The 15,864-nt window shown below is 36.3% G+C and overlaps 2 protein-coding genes across 3 annotated transcripts in view; both read right to left on the reverse strand.

Moving 5' to 3' along the window:
• LOC120486599 (uncharacterized) overlaps window positions 1–7,563 on the reverse strand; it is a 62,351-nt gene extending 54,788 nt beyond the window's left edge. The window contains exons 1-6 of the mRNA XM_089119119.1: window positions 7,418–7,563; window positions 6,774–7,103; window positions 6,143–6,475; window positions 5,761–5,886; window positions 5,612–5,628; window positions 392–470 (exon numbers count right to left, since the gene is read on the reverse strand). Coding sequence (XP_088975245.1) covers window positions 392–470; window positions 5,612–5,628; window positions 5,761–5,886; window positions 6,143–6,475; window positions 6,774–7,103; window positions 7,418–7,469 — 937 coding nt within the window. The 5' untranslated portion in view covers window positions 7,470–7,563. The remainder of the gene's footprint in view (window positions 1–391; window positions 471–5,611; window positions 5,629–5,760; window positions 5,887–6,142; window positions 6,476–6,773; window positions 7,104–7,417) is intronic.
• A 1,265-nt stretch (window positions 7,564–8,828) lies between these two features.
• Window positions 8,829–15,864, reverse strand: part of LOC120486584 (uncharacterized) — a 65,262-nt gene continuing 58,226 nt past the window's right edge. For both annotated transcript variants that reach the window (XM_089121231.1, XM_089121225.1), the window contains exons 2-6: window positions 14,226–14,618; window positions 13,036–13,359; window positions 12,370–12,744; window positions 12,009–12,136; window positions 8,829–9,714 (exon numbers count right to left, since the gene is read on the reverse strand). In XM_089121231.1, the coding sequence (XP_088977357.1) occupies window positions 9,598–9,714; window positions 12,009–12,136; window positions 12,370–12,744; window positions 13,036–13,359; window positions 14,226–14,283 (1,002 nt within the window). In that variant the 5' untranslated portion in view covers window positions 14,284–14,618 and the 3' untranslated portion in view covers window positions 8,829–9,597. The remainder of the gene's footprint in view (window positions 9,715–12,008; window positions 12,137–12,369; window positions 12,745–13,035; window positions 13,360–14,225; window positions 14,619–15,864) is intronic.

Genomic DNA, 15,864 nt, shown 5'->3' on the forward strand with positions numbered 1-15,864 from the left:
ATTTTCTCCAATACCTTGGAAATAAAAGGCAAGACAGAGATGTGTCGGTAATTTTGTAGCACAGATGGATCCAGTGAAGGCTTCTTGAGCAAGGGAGTGACCGTAGCCACTTTAAGATTAATTGGAACTGAGCCCGTATTGAGGCACTTGTTAATAAAGGATACCAAACCAGGACCCACAGGGTCGATTATTAACTTTAAAAATTTCGGCTGAAAATTCACACCGTTAAATTGTATACTTGTATTTCATACGACTTTAATCGGCATTCTGTGATAAAATTCGCGCTCCGGTAGCATTTTTCGACAAGGCAGCAAAAATCGACAGAACACCGGGTCACTTTCGTTTTGGACGCGTTATCGGGAAAAGAGAGATTGTAACATAAATGTCTTACCATGGTCGAATAAAAGCGTTAACACAAAGAACACATTTGATCGATCCGCCATTTCACACAAAAAATAAATAAAAACTAAATATTTTTTTCACAGTCTGCATTCTGTATTTACTGCGTTGCCATTCCCCCATTCTTCGCTTCTTCTTCGACCTCTGTTCCCTACTGGAATTCCTGTTCCCCCTGACAGCGCATGCGTAGCAGTTGCAACGAAGCTCAGCTGGATGTACGGAAAGCGAAAAAGGCCAAGCATTGGCGCAACATTTAAATGTCTTACTACTGCAGCATAATAAAATGGCTCTCGCACTCCAATGATATGTCTGTGAATTCATTTAATTAATTTTGCACTTGTTCATAGTTTTTATGTTATGTCTGAATATATTCAGTTTCTTGTGCCCATACAAAATTGCCTCATGCGTCCATGTTGACATCCAAACTCAATGCCTCATATTGTTATTTATAAAGATTGCAAACGTCAGCGATGACAGCTTTATGATATACAACTTTGTAAACAATATACAAATATATTAACAATCAGTACATTGTCACCAAAATACACATGAGAAAAACAGTTCCTCACATTATTGTCACAAGAGAAACACATTTTCAGGCGACACCTTTTGTTCCCTGTATGAAAATAAAAAATAATTAAATAAATATGAATAAAACCATATGTTGCTATTACTACCTTAATTATTGTTTTTCACATGCAAGATATAGACAATGGGTGCAACGTACCATTCTAATCATAATTCAATTTCAGAGGGCACTAATTAAATTAATAAATTAACCATGTTAATAAATGGTGTTCTAAATTGGGGAGATGGCCACACAACATTGTCTCCTGAATTTTTTATTCTTGTGTAGAAGATTTTATTATTTAGAAAACAAGTAACTTAGCTATATAAGAAACCACATTTAGTTCCTGAAACTTTGGGTCTGACATTTAGAAGCCCAATGCTGATACACCAGAATACTATTTCAGTATGTCACATGGTAAAATGTATTTTTAAAACTATCTATAGGGTGTCTGACCTTCTATGGAAGAGGATGTATGTATATAACTCTGAACATAAAAGACTCTAGAGCGCAATAGGGCAATAGGGCCGGTGGGCCAGTGGGCCAGAGCGTTAGAGCAACTATGCTGCAGAAGTTGCTCGGCTTTGTTTGTGAATAAAGTCTAATATTTCTGGCATCAGAGATCTCTGAGAAGTCATTTCAAAAAGACAGAAACCACTTCACTTGCTGGCACATTCCAACAATGGATCCAAAAATGTTTAAGGTAATCATGAACTTCAAAACTCAAGGCACATACCCATTTGACATAAAAAGACCATAAACATGCAATTCGCAGATGTTCCTCCAATTTCCAAATTGATGGCAAGTAATTCCAAATGATGATTATTCTACACAGTGGAGAGATAACTATACACACAGAAGTGAGGTATAGTGATACACCAAGACTTGATACAAACAAAAAGCCCATTGTCCATGGACTATAGCCTTCTTATAATTGACTTGCCAGCAACTAACATCAAAAATAACCTATCCTGCAATTTCAGTTCAAATTAGCCTGATCTTTCATTGCGCCTTTGTAACGGGGCCATCTAAATTGTTGTTTAGATTTATTTTACTAAAGCTAATAGCTATTTCAATGGATGGCCAACTTTACTACATCTAAAAAAATGGAATATAAATGTGTTTCTAAATCAGTCTTTCAAAACAAGCATTATTTATTTTATAAAATGAGACATTAAAAGCACTGTGAAATGATTGTGGTTCAAGTAGTCCTGCGCTAGAGGCTTATCTGTATTTTACAGTATATAAAACATCACATTGAAATTAGTAATAGCTACGTTTTAAATGTGAAAAGAAATAACCTGGATTGAATTGACAGATAGGAAAACTCAATGGGCTCTATGCACGGCGGTATTTCCGGTGAAGCATTAGGGATGCTCGATAACTTCCGCCGATCATAGAGTCCAATGCAATACCGAGAATTTATATTGAATTTTATACTCCATGGTTATACTAAAGAAACGTTAGTCACAAAAACAGATAAAACAGACACCCCTCGTTGTGTTTATGCTTATTTTTAAAATTATATTAAATAAATATAACTATATATAAAATTACATCTAAAAGTATGTACGTTTCATTTCAAAGACTGGAGGACAGTAAATTTTGAAGAATCTGCCATAATCCCGTTTTCCTCGGTTTTCCTCCGCTTTAATCTCCACAACCGGAAATGGACGAGCATCCTTGCGTCAAATGCGGAATTTATGCGTGCATATAGCCCATTAGGGCTACAAGTTTCGGGGAAAAAAATGCAATACTTTTTTAACCTTTTGGCTTCCCGTACATCCAATTGTGCTTCTTGCTCGTATTCAGTTCTGGTGGTACGTATGGTAACTCGGCAACTACGCATGACTTGTAGTATGATTGCGTAAAGGGAACAGGAATTCCGGTAGGGAACAGAATCGACTGCTACACCGGCAGTGAATGAAATCATTTGCAAAATTTCAGATAAAAATTGTCAAATAATGTCAAAGAATTACGGAGCCCCTCTAGTCCCACTTTGGTAAAAAAAATTAATTATAACTATCTTGTGGCCTCAAGATTGTAACTCGTGGCCTCAAGATACTAACTCGTGGCCACAAGATAGTAACTCGTGGCCTCAAGATACTAACTCGTGGCCACAAGATAGTAACTCGTGGCCACAAGATAGTAACTCGTGGCCACAAGATAGTAACTCGTGGCCACAAGATAGTAACTCGTGGCCACAAGATAGTAACTCGTGGCCTCAAGATAGTAACTCCTGGCCTCAAGATAGTAACTCGTGGCCTCAAGATAGTAACTCGTGGCCACAAGATAGTACCGGCGGTGAATGAATTACTATCTCGAGTTACTCAAGATAGTAACTCGTGGCCACGAGTTACTATCTCGTGGCCACAGAAACACAGAAATTTGCACTCGTGGCCACGAGTTACTATCTCGAGGCCACGAGTTACTATCTCGAGGCCACGAGTTACTATCTCGAGGCCACGAGTTACTATCTTGAGGCCACGAGTTACTATCTTGAGGCCACAAGATAGTTATAATTAATTTTTTTTACCAAAGTGGGACTAGAGGGGCTCCGTAAAGAATCAAATATATGAACGATCACATTAAGTATTTCCAATACATTTAACAACCGCTTTTCTGCCCCTACTAAAATTTGGGTAGGACTCCTAGCTTGGCACACGGCTAACAGGTTCTTCAATAAACACCCCGGAAGCAGTAGGACTTTTAGGATGCTTTATCAGAAGCACTGTGAAACTACAAAATGTAGCCTACTTATTAATAAACTTGAATAGGTTAAATTCTTATTAACATAGGATTAATACCACTTTGAAAAACACAAAATACAGTAACATACATTAAGCACACATGGTTATATACCGATTAGCATGAATGCTAACTTAACATGGAAATCGCCATTGACAGGCTAACGTGATTAGCATCTTTACCATTTTCAACACTTTTCACACAAATATGTAATTCAAACGATTGGTTGTCATAAAAATGCACTTTAACGATCACTCACAGACATAAGTTCTTCAGAGTTATGAAGACAAAACGTGTAGCAAGGATGATGAAAAGTGCTCACCTGTGTTTCAGGGTTGTTGTAAACATTGAAAACTACGGCACGTCTAAAGAGACAAACAGCGCGAAGTAGTAATTCTTCTACCTGCTTTCTTAAAGGAGCAGCACAACTGCCATATCATTAATGCACAGCATTAAATAATCTCAGTAAAGTGTTTCACAAACTATCATAACAATATCAGTATCAGTTTTTTTTCTAGTAACTATAGCAACTATACCAGTAACAACATCTAAAGTCTCAGTAGTTCAGACTTAATCCAACCTGCAATCAGAACCTGCTGTGCTGTTTGACTCAGTGTGGTCTTGAAGAAAAAAACACATATTTGTGTACATTTGTGAGGGTTTTCCAGCAGGATATGTGACCTATTTAGACTTACAGATATGAAAGAAAAAACATGCTGCTCAAAAAAGTTCTCTCTCATTTTCTATAGCCTCTTCACTGTCCTTTTTACAGTGTAATAAATGGTTATATACAATATTGGTATCTCACTGGCAGCCTCCGTCTGATTATAGGACGTCCCATCAGTAGTGTTTAAACGTATGTCCTATGCATCTCACCGCCACCAGCTTCATTCTGATTAAAGGAACACACACAGAGAATTTTGCATTTATTTCAGTGTTTGCAAAATGTAGAACAGTTTTATTTTCCTGCAAATTTAACACATTGTTTAAGAGCCATTGAATGTTTGTTGTTGTAATTCTATTGTCGGACACTGGGTGGAGAAATTTAACCGGTATAACGGTAGCCAGAGAGTATAGTAAGAGAAGTCAGGTGTGTAATGTGAAGCACATTTTTGAGCGTGTCAGGACATGTGGGTGAAAGGAAACTTGTGGGATTTTCGGTGTGTTTGTGCATCAGAACTGTGAGCTTAACATCTACAAGCATTGTGATAAATAAAGTTAATAGGAAATGTGTCTTTTGGATCTTGCACACCAGAAACAACACAATAAAGACAAGATACCCTTACTAAAAAGAAGTATATTTCAAGTTCATTTTATGAAGTATACTTAGGTAATGTTCAAGTAAGTATAATTATAAGTATACTTATATAAGACTGAAGATGTAAAAACAATATAAATACTGTTAGTTTTCTCACACAAACCGCTCGTTTCGTGTCTTAGGCCATCAATGTGTACTTACATTTACGAGTCATTAAATCATGTTTAATTTGGACTTCTCTGTGCATGCTCTTTGAGGTGGTGACCATAGACCTCCATTATATGACTGACAGACAAGAACGGTTTGAACTAAAAATATCAAAATTGAAAATGCTGTGGAAACAAAGACACCTACATCTTGGATGCCCTTGAGGTAAGATAAAACATATCAAAAATTAATTTCAACGTGAACTATCCCTTTAAAACCAATTGTAAACATGGCCTTATTGACAGGATATTTTAAGTGTGGTGAGAAAGTGGGATAAACCACGTGAAATGTTATTGTTATAGACTGAAACAGATTTCCAGAACTGGCAGTCAAACCACATATGAATGACGATCAAACCGGATTTGTAAAAATCGCATTGCATGTCACAATAGTAAGGCATACTACAACAAAGGCATATAGTATGATCTTACCTGTCGCGTTCCGCTCTCTGTTAAATGATAATGAAAAAAAAAAAAACAGATCACTTTGTTAATCAGAATAAAATACTGTTTTTCGCATCTTACAATTATTATTTACACACAATTTCCATCTTGTTGATTTAGCTATATGTAATACTTACCATATTGTCCTGCTTGCTGCTTGCGATAGTAAATCACACCAGCCGTTACAGCAGCAGCAACAAGCAGCAGAACAGCAACAACTATTCCTGCGACAGCACCTGAAGACACACCTGAATCTAGACCCGCTACAGAGAAACAGACATTATTAATAGAGAGTGACTGATAATAACCAGCATTAACAATAACTTTGTCTGATATTTACACCTTGGCAGCATCTTTTAATAATAAATAAATAACAGCAGCTAAAACAGCATCACCACACCGTGTGCTCAAAAGGAAACATCAATGTTCATAAAAAATAACTGAGTTTATGTATTTTTTTAAAAAACCAAAACAACAACTATATTTTAAAATTGCTCATGGGAACTAAGTTATACTCACTGACAGTGACACCGAAGCGCTTCACACTGACACCGCTGTTGATACGACGAAGGCCGCTGATGATATTCAGTTTATAAAGTCCAGTGTCTGTGGTTCTGATGTCATGGATGGTCAGAGATCTAGTCTCATGATTCACCTCAACTCTGTCTCTGAATCTCTCTTTACACTGATCATCTTCACAGATCTTACTCTGATATCTAGTGATTTCAGCGATGAGAATGTCATTATAATACCACATCATCACATCACTTGGGTTTCTTACTTCTCCAGGATCTAAAGTAACAGGTTCTCCCTCCTTCACTGACTTGTGATCCTGTTCTGTAGCAGGAACACCTGAAACACAAACCAACAGACGACTGAATGATCAACAACAATGGAAAAGCACTGTGGATATAAGAACAATTGCTCATACTCTTTAAAAAGAAACATTAATTAAAAACATTAATATTACATTAAATCCTTTAACAGTAACTGTTTTGAAAGGGATAGACAAGTAAAGGGATAAACACACTTTCAAACAAGTGTGAGCAAAGTAAACTGTGTTAACAGCATTCAAATACAAGATGAAAAGAACACTTCTGAATGTTGATTTAAACTTATTCAACCTGCTAATATTCATTAATTGACTCACCATACACAGTAACATTGAAGATCTTTTCACTGATGCTGCTGCTGCTGATGAGCTTCAGTTCATAGAGTCCAGAGTGTGTGTTTCTGATGTCCATGATGGTCAGAGATCCAGTCTGATGATCCAGCTTCAGTCTGTCTCTGAATCTCTCATCTCCATCTTCACACTGAACATCTGTACAGATATCACTGAGATCTCCACTGATTTCAGCTATTCGAATGTCATTAAAATACCATTTAATATCTTCTTGTTGCTTTGTTTCAGCATCAGTGTTCAAGGTGACTGAATCTCCCTCCATCGCTGACACTCGGACAATATCAGGAAAGAAAAGAACTGACGAAGAAAAGTATGATATTTATGAGCCACACAAAAATAAACAACATTTAAGAGCTGAGAATTTTTTTTTATCTAATGATGAAATTCGTCTGAATTCATAATGTAACATCATTGATTTACACTTTAACTCATAAGACAAAAACGAGTGAATGATCTTAACATTGATGAACATAGTATAAGCCAGGAAAAAAAGTGCTTAAATCACAAAACATTGTTCTTTTTAGTACTAGTTTGAAATCACGTTGGAAACTGCGGGTCACTTTCGTTTTGACGTTAGCTGGAAAAGAGAGATTGTAACATAAATGTCTTACCATGGTCGAATAAAAGCATTAACACCATGAACACATTTAATCGATCCGCCATTTCACACAAAAAATAAAAAAAAATAAAAAATCATTTGTTTACAGTCTCCATTCAGTATTTACTGCGTTGACCTTCCCGTTTCTACCCTTCACCATCTTCTTCTTCTTCTTCTTCATTGGTGTTTTACGGCAGTTGGCATCCAAAAAGTTGCATTACCGCCATCTACTGATTTTTTTATCTTGTTCTCTTTAGAAAATAAAATAAATGTTTCTTTCCTTGTTCACTCTTCCCATATTCTAATATATTTTTAAAATTATATTGTCCTATACCAATTTCTTGTAAATTATGTTTCAACTTGCCTTTCTCGAGTAAATTTCCTGCATGACATAAAAATGTGACTGACTGTTTCCTCCTCTTAACATTCATCACAATGACCTGTGGGATGTTTTCCTTATATACAAAGAGTTCCATTTAACTTACTATGTCCAATTCTAAGTCTTGTTATCATCATTCTTTCCCTTCTCCTCCACCCCTATTTAGTGTTTTGGGCTGTTAGCAAACCATCTTGTGGTGTTTTCTCGCCACCTACTGGGATGAGTAAGCATCGATGAACAAAAGAAATGAGAAGAAAAACTGTATTCTTCTTATCAAATCTATATCTTAAATATTTTAGAACAATTATATCATAAACCAATAACTGTTTCTGTGCATACTGAAATACATTATGCACTGTAATGTTTCTTTCTTCTGATTATCCAATCCACTCTCCTTTTGCCATGCGGTCCCCTGTACGAGTAAAATTGAAAAACGGGAGAAAAAAGTAACTATCCATTGATAATGTAAGTGGGAAAACAAGAAAAATTAATGTCTGGTTTCCATTTTTCATTTGCATTTTATGGTCTGAAAATTGAATTGCGAAGCGTTACACGGACCTGGAACGGTCATAACCAGAGCCCGTCTAACGGAGAGCCTTGGCACTTCCTTTTAGCCCCATTGTGTATCACCTTGGTTGCAGTTCCATTAGAATTCCACTGGAGGTGATCGCGGGCGAGAGCAGAATGAATGGGAGTCTATGGGGCTAAACGGCTAAATGTGTCTCTTTCACCTGCTTGTCGTTAAATTAACATAGATTTTATTGTTGATTCCGCAAGTTGAATATAGATTATAGGCCAAAAGTCGAATGAACGAGTACTTATGTCCTTTTGATTTCTTACAGGTTAGGCTGTTGTTGGCCGGAACACGCTAGCATTCTGCTATTGTGTGACGTCATCACATTTTTGAACGGATTTTTAGAACAGATAAGTAAACTTAAAAATGCAATTTTCAGCTGAGTGTATTATCTTAGCCCTGCCTTTTCATCTTTACAGTTTGAACAATTTCAGTGACTTCAAACAAAGAAATATTTTCTTCGAAGAAAAGTGACATTCTTTCACATGATTTATTTAAAGTTTTAGAACATTACAATTCTTTAAGGCAAATCAAAATTAGCAGTTTGCTTCAATTTTTTTTCAGTTTGCTAAATAAAATAATAAATTTAGCATCATTAGAACGGTTTAAAAACACACATGTATGATAATATTGTCATAAAACAGGAGGTGAGACAGAGATGAAGTAAACAGGTGTTTATTCACAGATAGTTTAGATCGTGCAGGAAAGAGATGAACATGAGCGGTAACACTTCACTGAGGAGTCTTTGTTTCCTTGCAGGATGAAGAACAATATGATGGATTGACAGATGGAGGAAGACGATAATCACAGGTAGATACATTCTCATGCAGAAACTGACGAGACCAGACAACAGGAGTGTGTGTGTGCTTTTGATGGGTGTAACAGGTTAATAATCCAGTGATTGTGAATGAGTGCAGATGAAGGACCTGTTGATGGCATGCTGGCTGAATCCGTGACAAATATCTTTTCCAGTAGTTTTATCAGTAGTGCAGGGTCGATGCATGTTGTTTGACATGTTTGCATATTTGTGCACATGATCTGTGTGCTTGCATATCGCAGTAAGATGCTGTGTGAAAGTAGTAAAATACACTTCTGGGTCATAAAGAATGAGGTACTAAACCGCTACAAAAAGCATCATAAATAAATCTCTACAGAAAAACATGAAGCATTCGCTGTTCTATTGCTGATAATGTGCTTCTTTCATAAAATAGCCTATATTTTGCTACATGCTTTAACTTATTTAAATAGCTAAAAATGGTGATGTGGATCTGGCATCTTCAGTCGGGTACGGTTCATCAGCAACAGTCAACAATGGCATCCAAGCCTTATTAGTGTACGAGTCTTCAATGTGATGCTCCTGTAAGAAAACATGATAAATTAAATGAACAAGATGAATGTTTTTTCTCAAAAAAAAATGGATGTTTCTTTAGATGAATATTCAGTCTTAAAAATTGTATTGCATTGTCTTTGCACAGACATGCAACAGTTTATAAATTTAAAGCATTCAAAATTTTGTGCACATGAACACGAAGGGAGAAAATTATCTCCCAGTTCCAGCATGTCAAGTGAAAATAGGTTAAGACATGCTTATTTGGGCTTTAAAAAATGGCTCAAATCCCAGTAAATTGACTAGGGCAAACTTCAGTAAATCCCCTAGCATGGGAAACGCCTACAGATGCGTTTGCAATAAGGTCAGCCAAAAAATAACTGTGTCCGCTCCTGATAGCACACGCACATCACAGAGACATTTATTCGTGTTTTCATCAGGAAGATGTTTTTGCTCATCTGCAATACGTCTATGGGACGTTTCCTGTCAGATGTCAAATAGACGTTTAGAAGATGTCTTTAAGATGTAATGATTTCGAATGTATGTAAAACTGAGATCTTAAAGACGTCTATCAGGTGTTATTACACGGCTCTGTGGAATACTTGATTCTGATTGGTCAATCCAGTGGTATTGACCAACGCTAGGGTAACGCCCCCTTTTTAGGGGAAAACAAACAGATTCCGCTGAGAACAGAAGTCGCTCTAGATCTGCAAAGTTTCTTGATAGCAAAACTCGCACAAACCTAAAGAAGCTTACTGGATTACAGAGACGTCCCTTTGAAATGGTCAAAAACTGGATTAATGACCACACGCGGTGGCCAAATATAGACTATTCAGACATCTAACGTTACCAATATCTCGTTGAATCACCAAGTAGCCCTTTTTTATCATTAACACACTCATAGTATGACAAACAAAGATGGCCATGTCACTTGGATCATATTTAACTTGATTTAAGCTATTGACAAAGTTTTGTTGTCGACTAACTATACTAGTTGTTAGCGTTACGTGATTAGCTCTCACTAGGCACGCTACATTAGCTCTTAACTGATTTTACTGTTGAAATAGTGGCAGGCTAGGACTAAAGTGGACTTGGCTGGTTTCTGCTTGTGTCTAGAAAGTGCTTTAGTCCTATATGACTTTTCGACGACCACTGCTCTTGACTATATGTAACAACACGAACAGCAGTAGATCGAGCCTTCTTGGCTAAATAGGATAGCGTAATGTCACAACATCCAATTTGATAGCCCAATACATCCATACATTGGTCCTATACATATTTTGCCGTACACTGTAAACCTTTTTACAACTTTCAGAGTCCTAGCACTTTCTAGACACAAGCAGAAACCAGCCAAGTCCACTTTAGTCCTCGCCTGCCACTATTTCAACAGTATAGTATAGCTAGTCAACAACAAAACTATGTCAATAGCTTAAATCAAGTTAAATATGATCCAAGTGACGTGGCCTCATCGTCTAGTTATCATACTGTGAGTGTTAATGAAAAAAAAAATATATATATATATATATTAGGGCTGTGCAAAAGTTAATTGCGATTAATCGCATCCAAAATAAAAGTCTGTGTTTACATAATATATTTGTGTGTGCTGTATATAATTATTTTGTATATATAAATAACTATGCATGCATGTATATATTTAAGAATTATTTGTGCTTAAATTCTGTATATATTTATAAATACATAATCTATATTATATAAATATAAATATTTTATATATGAATAACACATTTTCTTAAATATATACATGCATGTGTATGTATTTATATATACAAAATAATTACATAAAGCACACACAAATATATTATGTAAACACAGACTTTTATTTTGGATGCGATTAATCACAATTCATTTTTGCACAGCCCTAATATATATATATATATATATATATATATATATATATATGAAGAGTTCAGATGCAAAAGCCTCTAAATGCCATTTGAAATTTTCTTCTTTAATGATGATTTTTATCAAACTTATATATTTAAGTTCAGTAATTTCACTTAAATAACAATTAATAGGTAATTATCATTGCAATTTAAGTAAAATTACTGAACTTAAATATACAAGTTTGATAAAAATCATCATTAAAGAAGAAAATTTCAAATGGCATTTAGAGGCTTTTGCATCTGAACTCTTCATATATATATTTAATATAATATTTTAGGAAATACTGACAGTAGTTTTGTAATGCCAAAAGAGCGCTGGCGCAAGCTGTTAGTAAATCTGGTCCATTTTTTATTTTGTACATGTGAATTAGCTTATATCCTGACTAGATTAACAAATAACTGTGTGTATGTGATACTTGCATTCTGTCCTGCTTTTGTAGCTTTGTTCCGGTGACAGTTGATCACACCAGCGGTGTGGTTTAAAGCCGCAGAAACCAGCAGGAGAACACCAACACCAGCACATATCACTGCTACAGACTGACTGGATTCTGGAACAGGAAAAACAGACACTCATAATCACTAGTAGACATCAAATCATAATCAACTTTAATGATATTTGTTGTATGATACTAATTGAACTGATAGCAATAAAATAAAAAAGCATGGAATAAGTGAATATAAGTGAAAACTTATGTGAGTCGAAGCTCTTTTTTTCTATTAACAGTTCACAGCGAAACTTACAATTTTCTCAATTATGAATAGTTTAAATGATATACTCAACCAATGACGGCAACGCTGAAGCTCTTAAAGCTGCTGATGCTGATGTTGCTGCTGCGGCGACGACGGACGCTGATACTGCTGCTGTTTATCTCCAGTTTATAGAGTCCAGTGTCTGTGGTTCTGGTGTTTGTGATGGTCAGAGATCCAGTTTGATGATCCAGCCTCAGTCTGTTTCTGAATCGTCCCTCAGCAAGTTCACACTGATCGTCTGTGCAGGTCTTACTCTGATCTCCAGTGATCTCAGCGATGACATTGTCATTAAAATACCATGTCATCACATCATTTGAGTGTTTTACTAAACCAGGATCTAAAATGACGGATTCTCCCTCCTTCACTGACTTCCTCTTCACTTCATCTCGTTCAGCAGCAGAAACACCTGAAACACAAACCAACAGATGATGGAGGATCGTTTTTGGAAGGAAAGTGCACAATAAGAAATAACTGGATATGTAAACATGCATTTCTTGAAAAATAAGGATAAACAAAATGAATGTCAGAATGAAGAAATCTCATTATTTATATTGCCACAAATATTTTAAAATTGATGGATTACTAGTTGATTATTGACACAAAAAATTTACTTGTATTTTTAAAAATGGTCACAGATATAATAAATAGCAATGATAATAAACATAGCCTGCTTTAAAACATTAATTAAATGACTCACCGAGGACAGAAACGCTGAAGGTCTTTTCACTGTCACTGTCGCCGCTGATGATCTGTAGTTTATAGAGTCCAGCGTCTATGGTACTAATGTTTGTGATGGTCAGAGATCCAGTCTGATGATCCAGCTTCAGTCTGTCTCTGAATCTCTCACTATCATCGTGACATTGATTATCTGTATAGGGATCTCCGTTAATTTGAGCTACACAAGTGTCATTAAAATACCATTTAATTCTCTCTTGTTGGGTTTGTTTAACACTAATGTGTAGAGTGACTGAATCTCCCTCCATCACTGACACTCTGTCTGTATCATCAGCACCAAACACACCTGGAGAAGAAATGAACAGTATCACAGGACACAATAATAAAATAAGTCTGTGGTAAACACATGTACACGCTCGAGGCACTTTCACATTTTATTCTACGACATAAAATACATCAGTATTACCCCAAAAAGGCGGTTGCTAACAAGTGGCTAAATGGGACTACAGAGTCTGTCGAGGAGATTAAACATCATCACGCTGAACAGGTAAACTGAGTCCACTTATACAGTAGGCTTATAGTATACTTATAATTGTGTTTGTATAAACTAACTCATTTACCTTTAGCTGCATTTAGGCTTCAAAATTTAAGTTGTGTTCATCTATGAAAATTATCTTAATGGACAAAACAAGTATAGTATCGTAAACGTTTGTTGATCACAGTCACAGAACTTGTTCTTGGTAAAATCTCAAGGGAACCCGGATGACGCGAACTGCCAGTTTGCCTACAAAGTGACGTCATACCTGCGCCACTCTATTTACAGCACAATATATGCTAAAGCAGTTTTATATCTTAAATTTCCAAAGATTGATCGGTTTCTTATTTCAACGACGCCAATTTTACCGCCAGTTGTCGTTGAATTAAGATATTTAACCTTAGTATCTTTCATAAACGTGTATTAGGAAAAACAGGACATTACTAGACAATAAAAACAATTTAACTGACATAGCCTAGGACCTATTTTAAGACATGCCAGTCCAAGTTGCTTTCAGTTAAAACAGCTCAAACATACATTTTAGTAAGGGACTAGCTTTAACCTTGTCTGTGAAACCGGGCAATAATATGAGAAATGATTCAGAAATAATGAATTACAGCCGCGGAATCCTGATCGGAAGAGAGATAAACATTAAAAACAAATAGTCTACGTCTTACCGTGCACGAGTAAAATACTCGCTATGTGCAAAATAAAGAACTTCATTCCTATAAACATAATGGATGCTGTGTGGAAAATCAAGTATTCGTTAAAAAAAAAAAAATCTGTTCTTGCGCAGAAGCTTTTGATGCGAATAATCCAGATCCCGCTGAAACTACGAAAACCGATCCTCCAAGCCTATCGATTGGTGATATTTGCCGCTTGTAGTGAGATTTGTGGGGGTTGTTGTTGGGGGAAAATAGAGGATGCTTCTAAAACGGAAGGCTGCATCCTAGTGAAGCTGTGTCCTTCCTAGCAGTCCTTCGGAGGGGGTTATGATGATGTCCTCCTCCTCCTCCTCCTCCTCATCAGCACTGTGGAGGCTAGAATGAAGCCTGTCGTCCGACCCCAGACTGCAGTGACGGGAGAAAAGAGAGATTTTTTTAAACAACTTTTAAGAAATCCTTTATATTATATGCAGGATATTTATGCAGAATCCCATGCTGTAACCAGCAGAATAGGTTAGGGTTAGGGTAAGTCACAAACATAAATTTCAAATGATGAATGTCATAACATAACCAACACCATTAGATCATTTTTTTTCTTTGTTCATCTGGCAGGTATAACTCAGATACAACATCCAAACATAATCTAAAGTTGATAATATAAGGGTCAAGAGTACACAAAAACTCCAGTGCACACCTGGGAGTGTATATGAGTCCACACTCAAGAGTGTTAAAGTTAATGAGATAATTAAGTGATTAATTGAGTGATGTTTGAGCATTATTGAAGACACCTAAAGCAGAATCACAAGGAGAAATCTAAAATTGTAGGCTAAGCCACCGTTATGGCGATCATTGTTTGCTTTACAGGGAACGTTCCCAGAACATTCACTAACGTTCTTTAAAAGTTGTGTAAATGTTAGGACAAAAACGTTATTAAAATAATGTTTTCGGAACGTTCATATAACATTATTAACGTTCTTGTAACGTTAAGAGAAAACGTTCTTAGAACAACGTTCTTGGAACGTCTTTATCACGTTATTTGTATTTGATGAACGTTCTCATTACGTTGATAAAAAACGTTCTTAGAACAACGTTATCGGAACGTCTTTATCAGGTTATTTGTGTTTGATAAACGTTCTCATAACGTTCCAGCAACATTATGCTAACCTTAGGATAACGTTCTAACAACATTATGCTAACGTTCCAGCAACGTTCTGCAAACATTAAGACACCGTTCCAGCAATGTTAAGCAAACTGGACATTTCCACGTTTTTAGAACATTTTAAATTAACGTTCCCACAACCAAAATGGAACGTTAGAAAAACGTTCTCAGAACCTAACTTTGTTAGCTGGGAAGAGCCGTATTAACTGACAAGCTGAGCCATATCGCATTAATTATCGCTGGCGATACGTCCACGATTTTAACGCGATTCGGCTCAGCTTGTCAGTGAACTACGGCTTTTTGTAGTAAATGCCGCTCCATCTGAAAGCAGGTGAAGGTGATTTACTACTAATCAAGGAACCGGCCTGCACAGTGGTAACAAGGCATGATGGATCCATGTTCTCATTCTGTTTATGCCAAATTCGGACTTCATCATCTCAACGTCTCAACAGAAATCGAGACTCATCAGACCAGGCAACATTTTTCCAGTCT

Source organism: Pimephales promelas, chromosome 2 (assembly GCF_988280905.1).
Source record: "Pimephales promelas chromosome 2, fPimPro1.hap1.1, whole genome shotgun sequence".
NCBI lineage: Eukaryota > Metazoa > Chordata > Actinopteri > Cypriniformes > Leuciscidae > Pimephales > Pimephales promelas.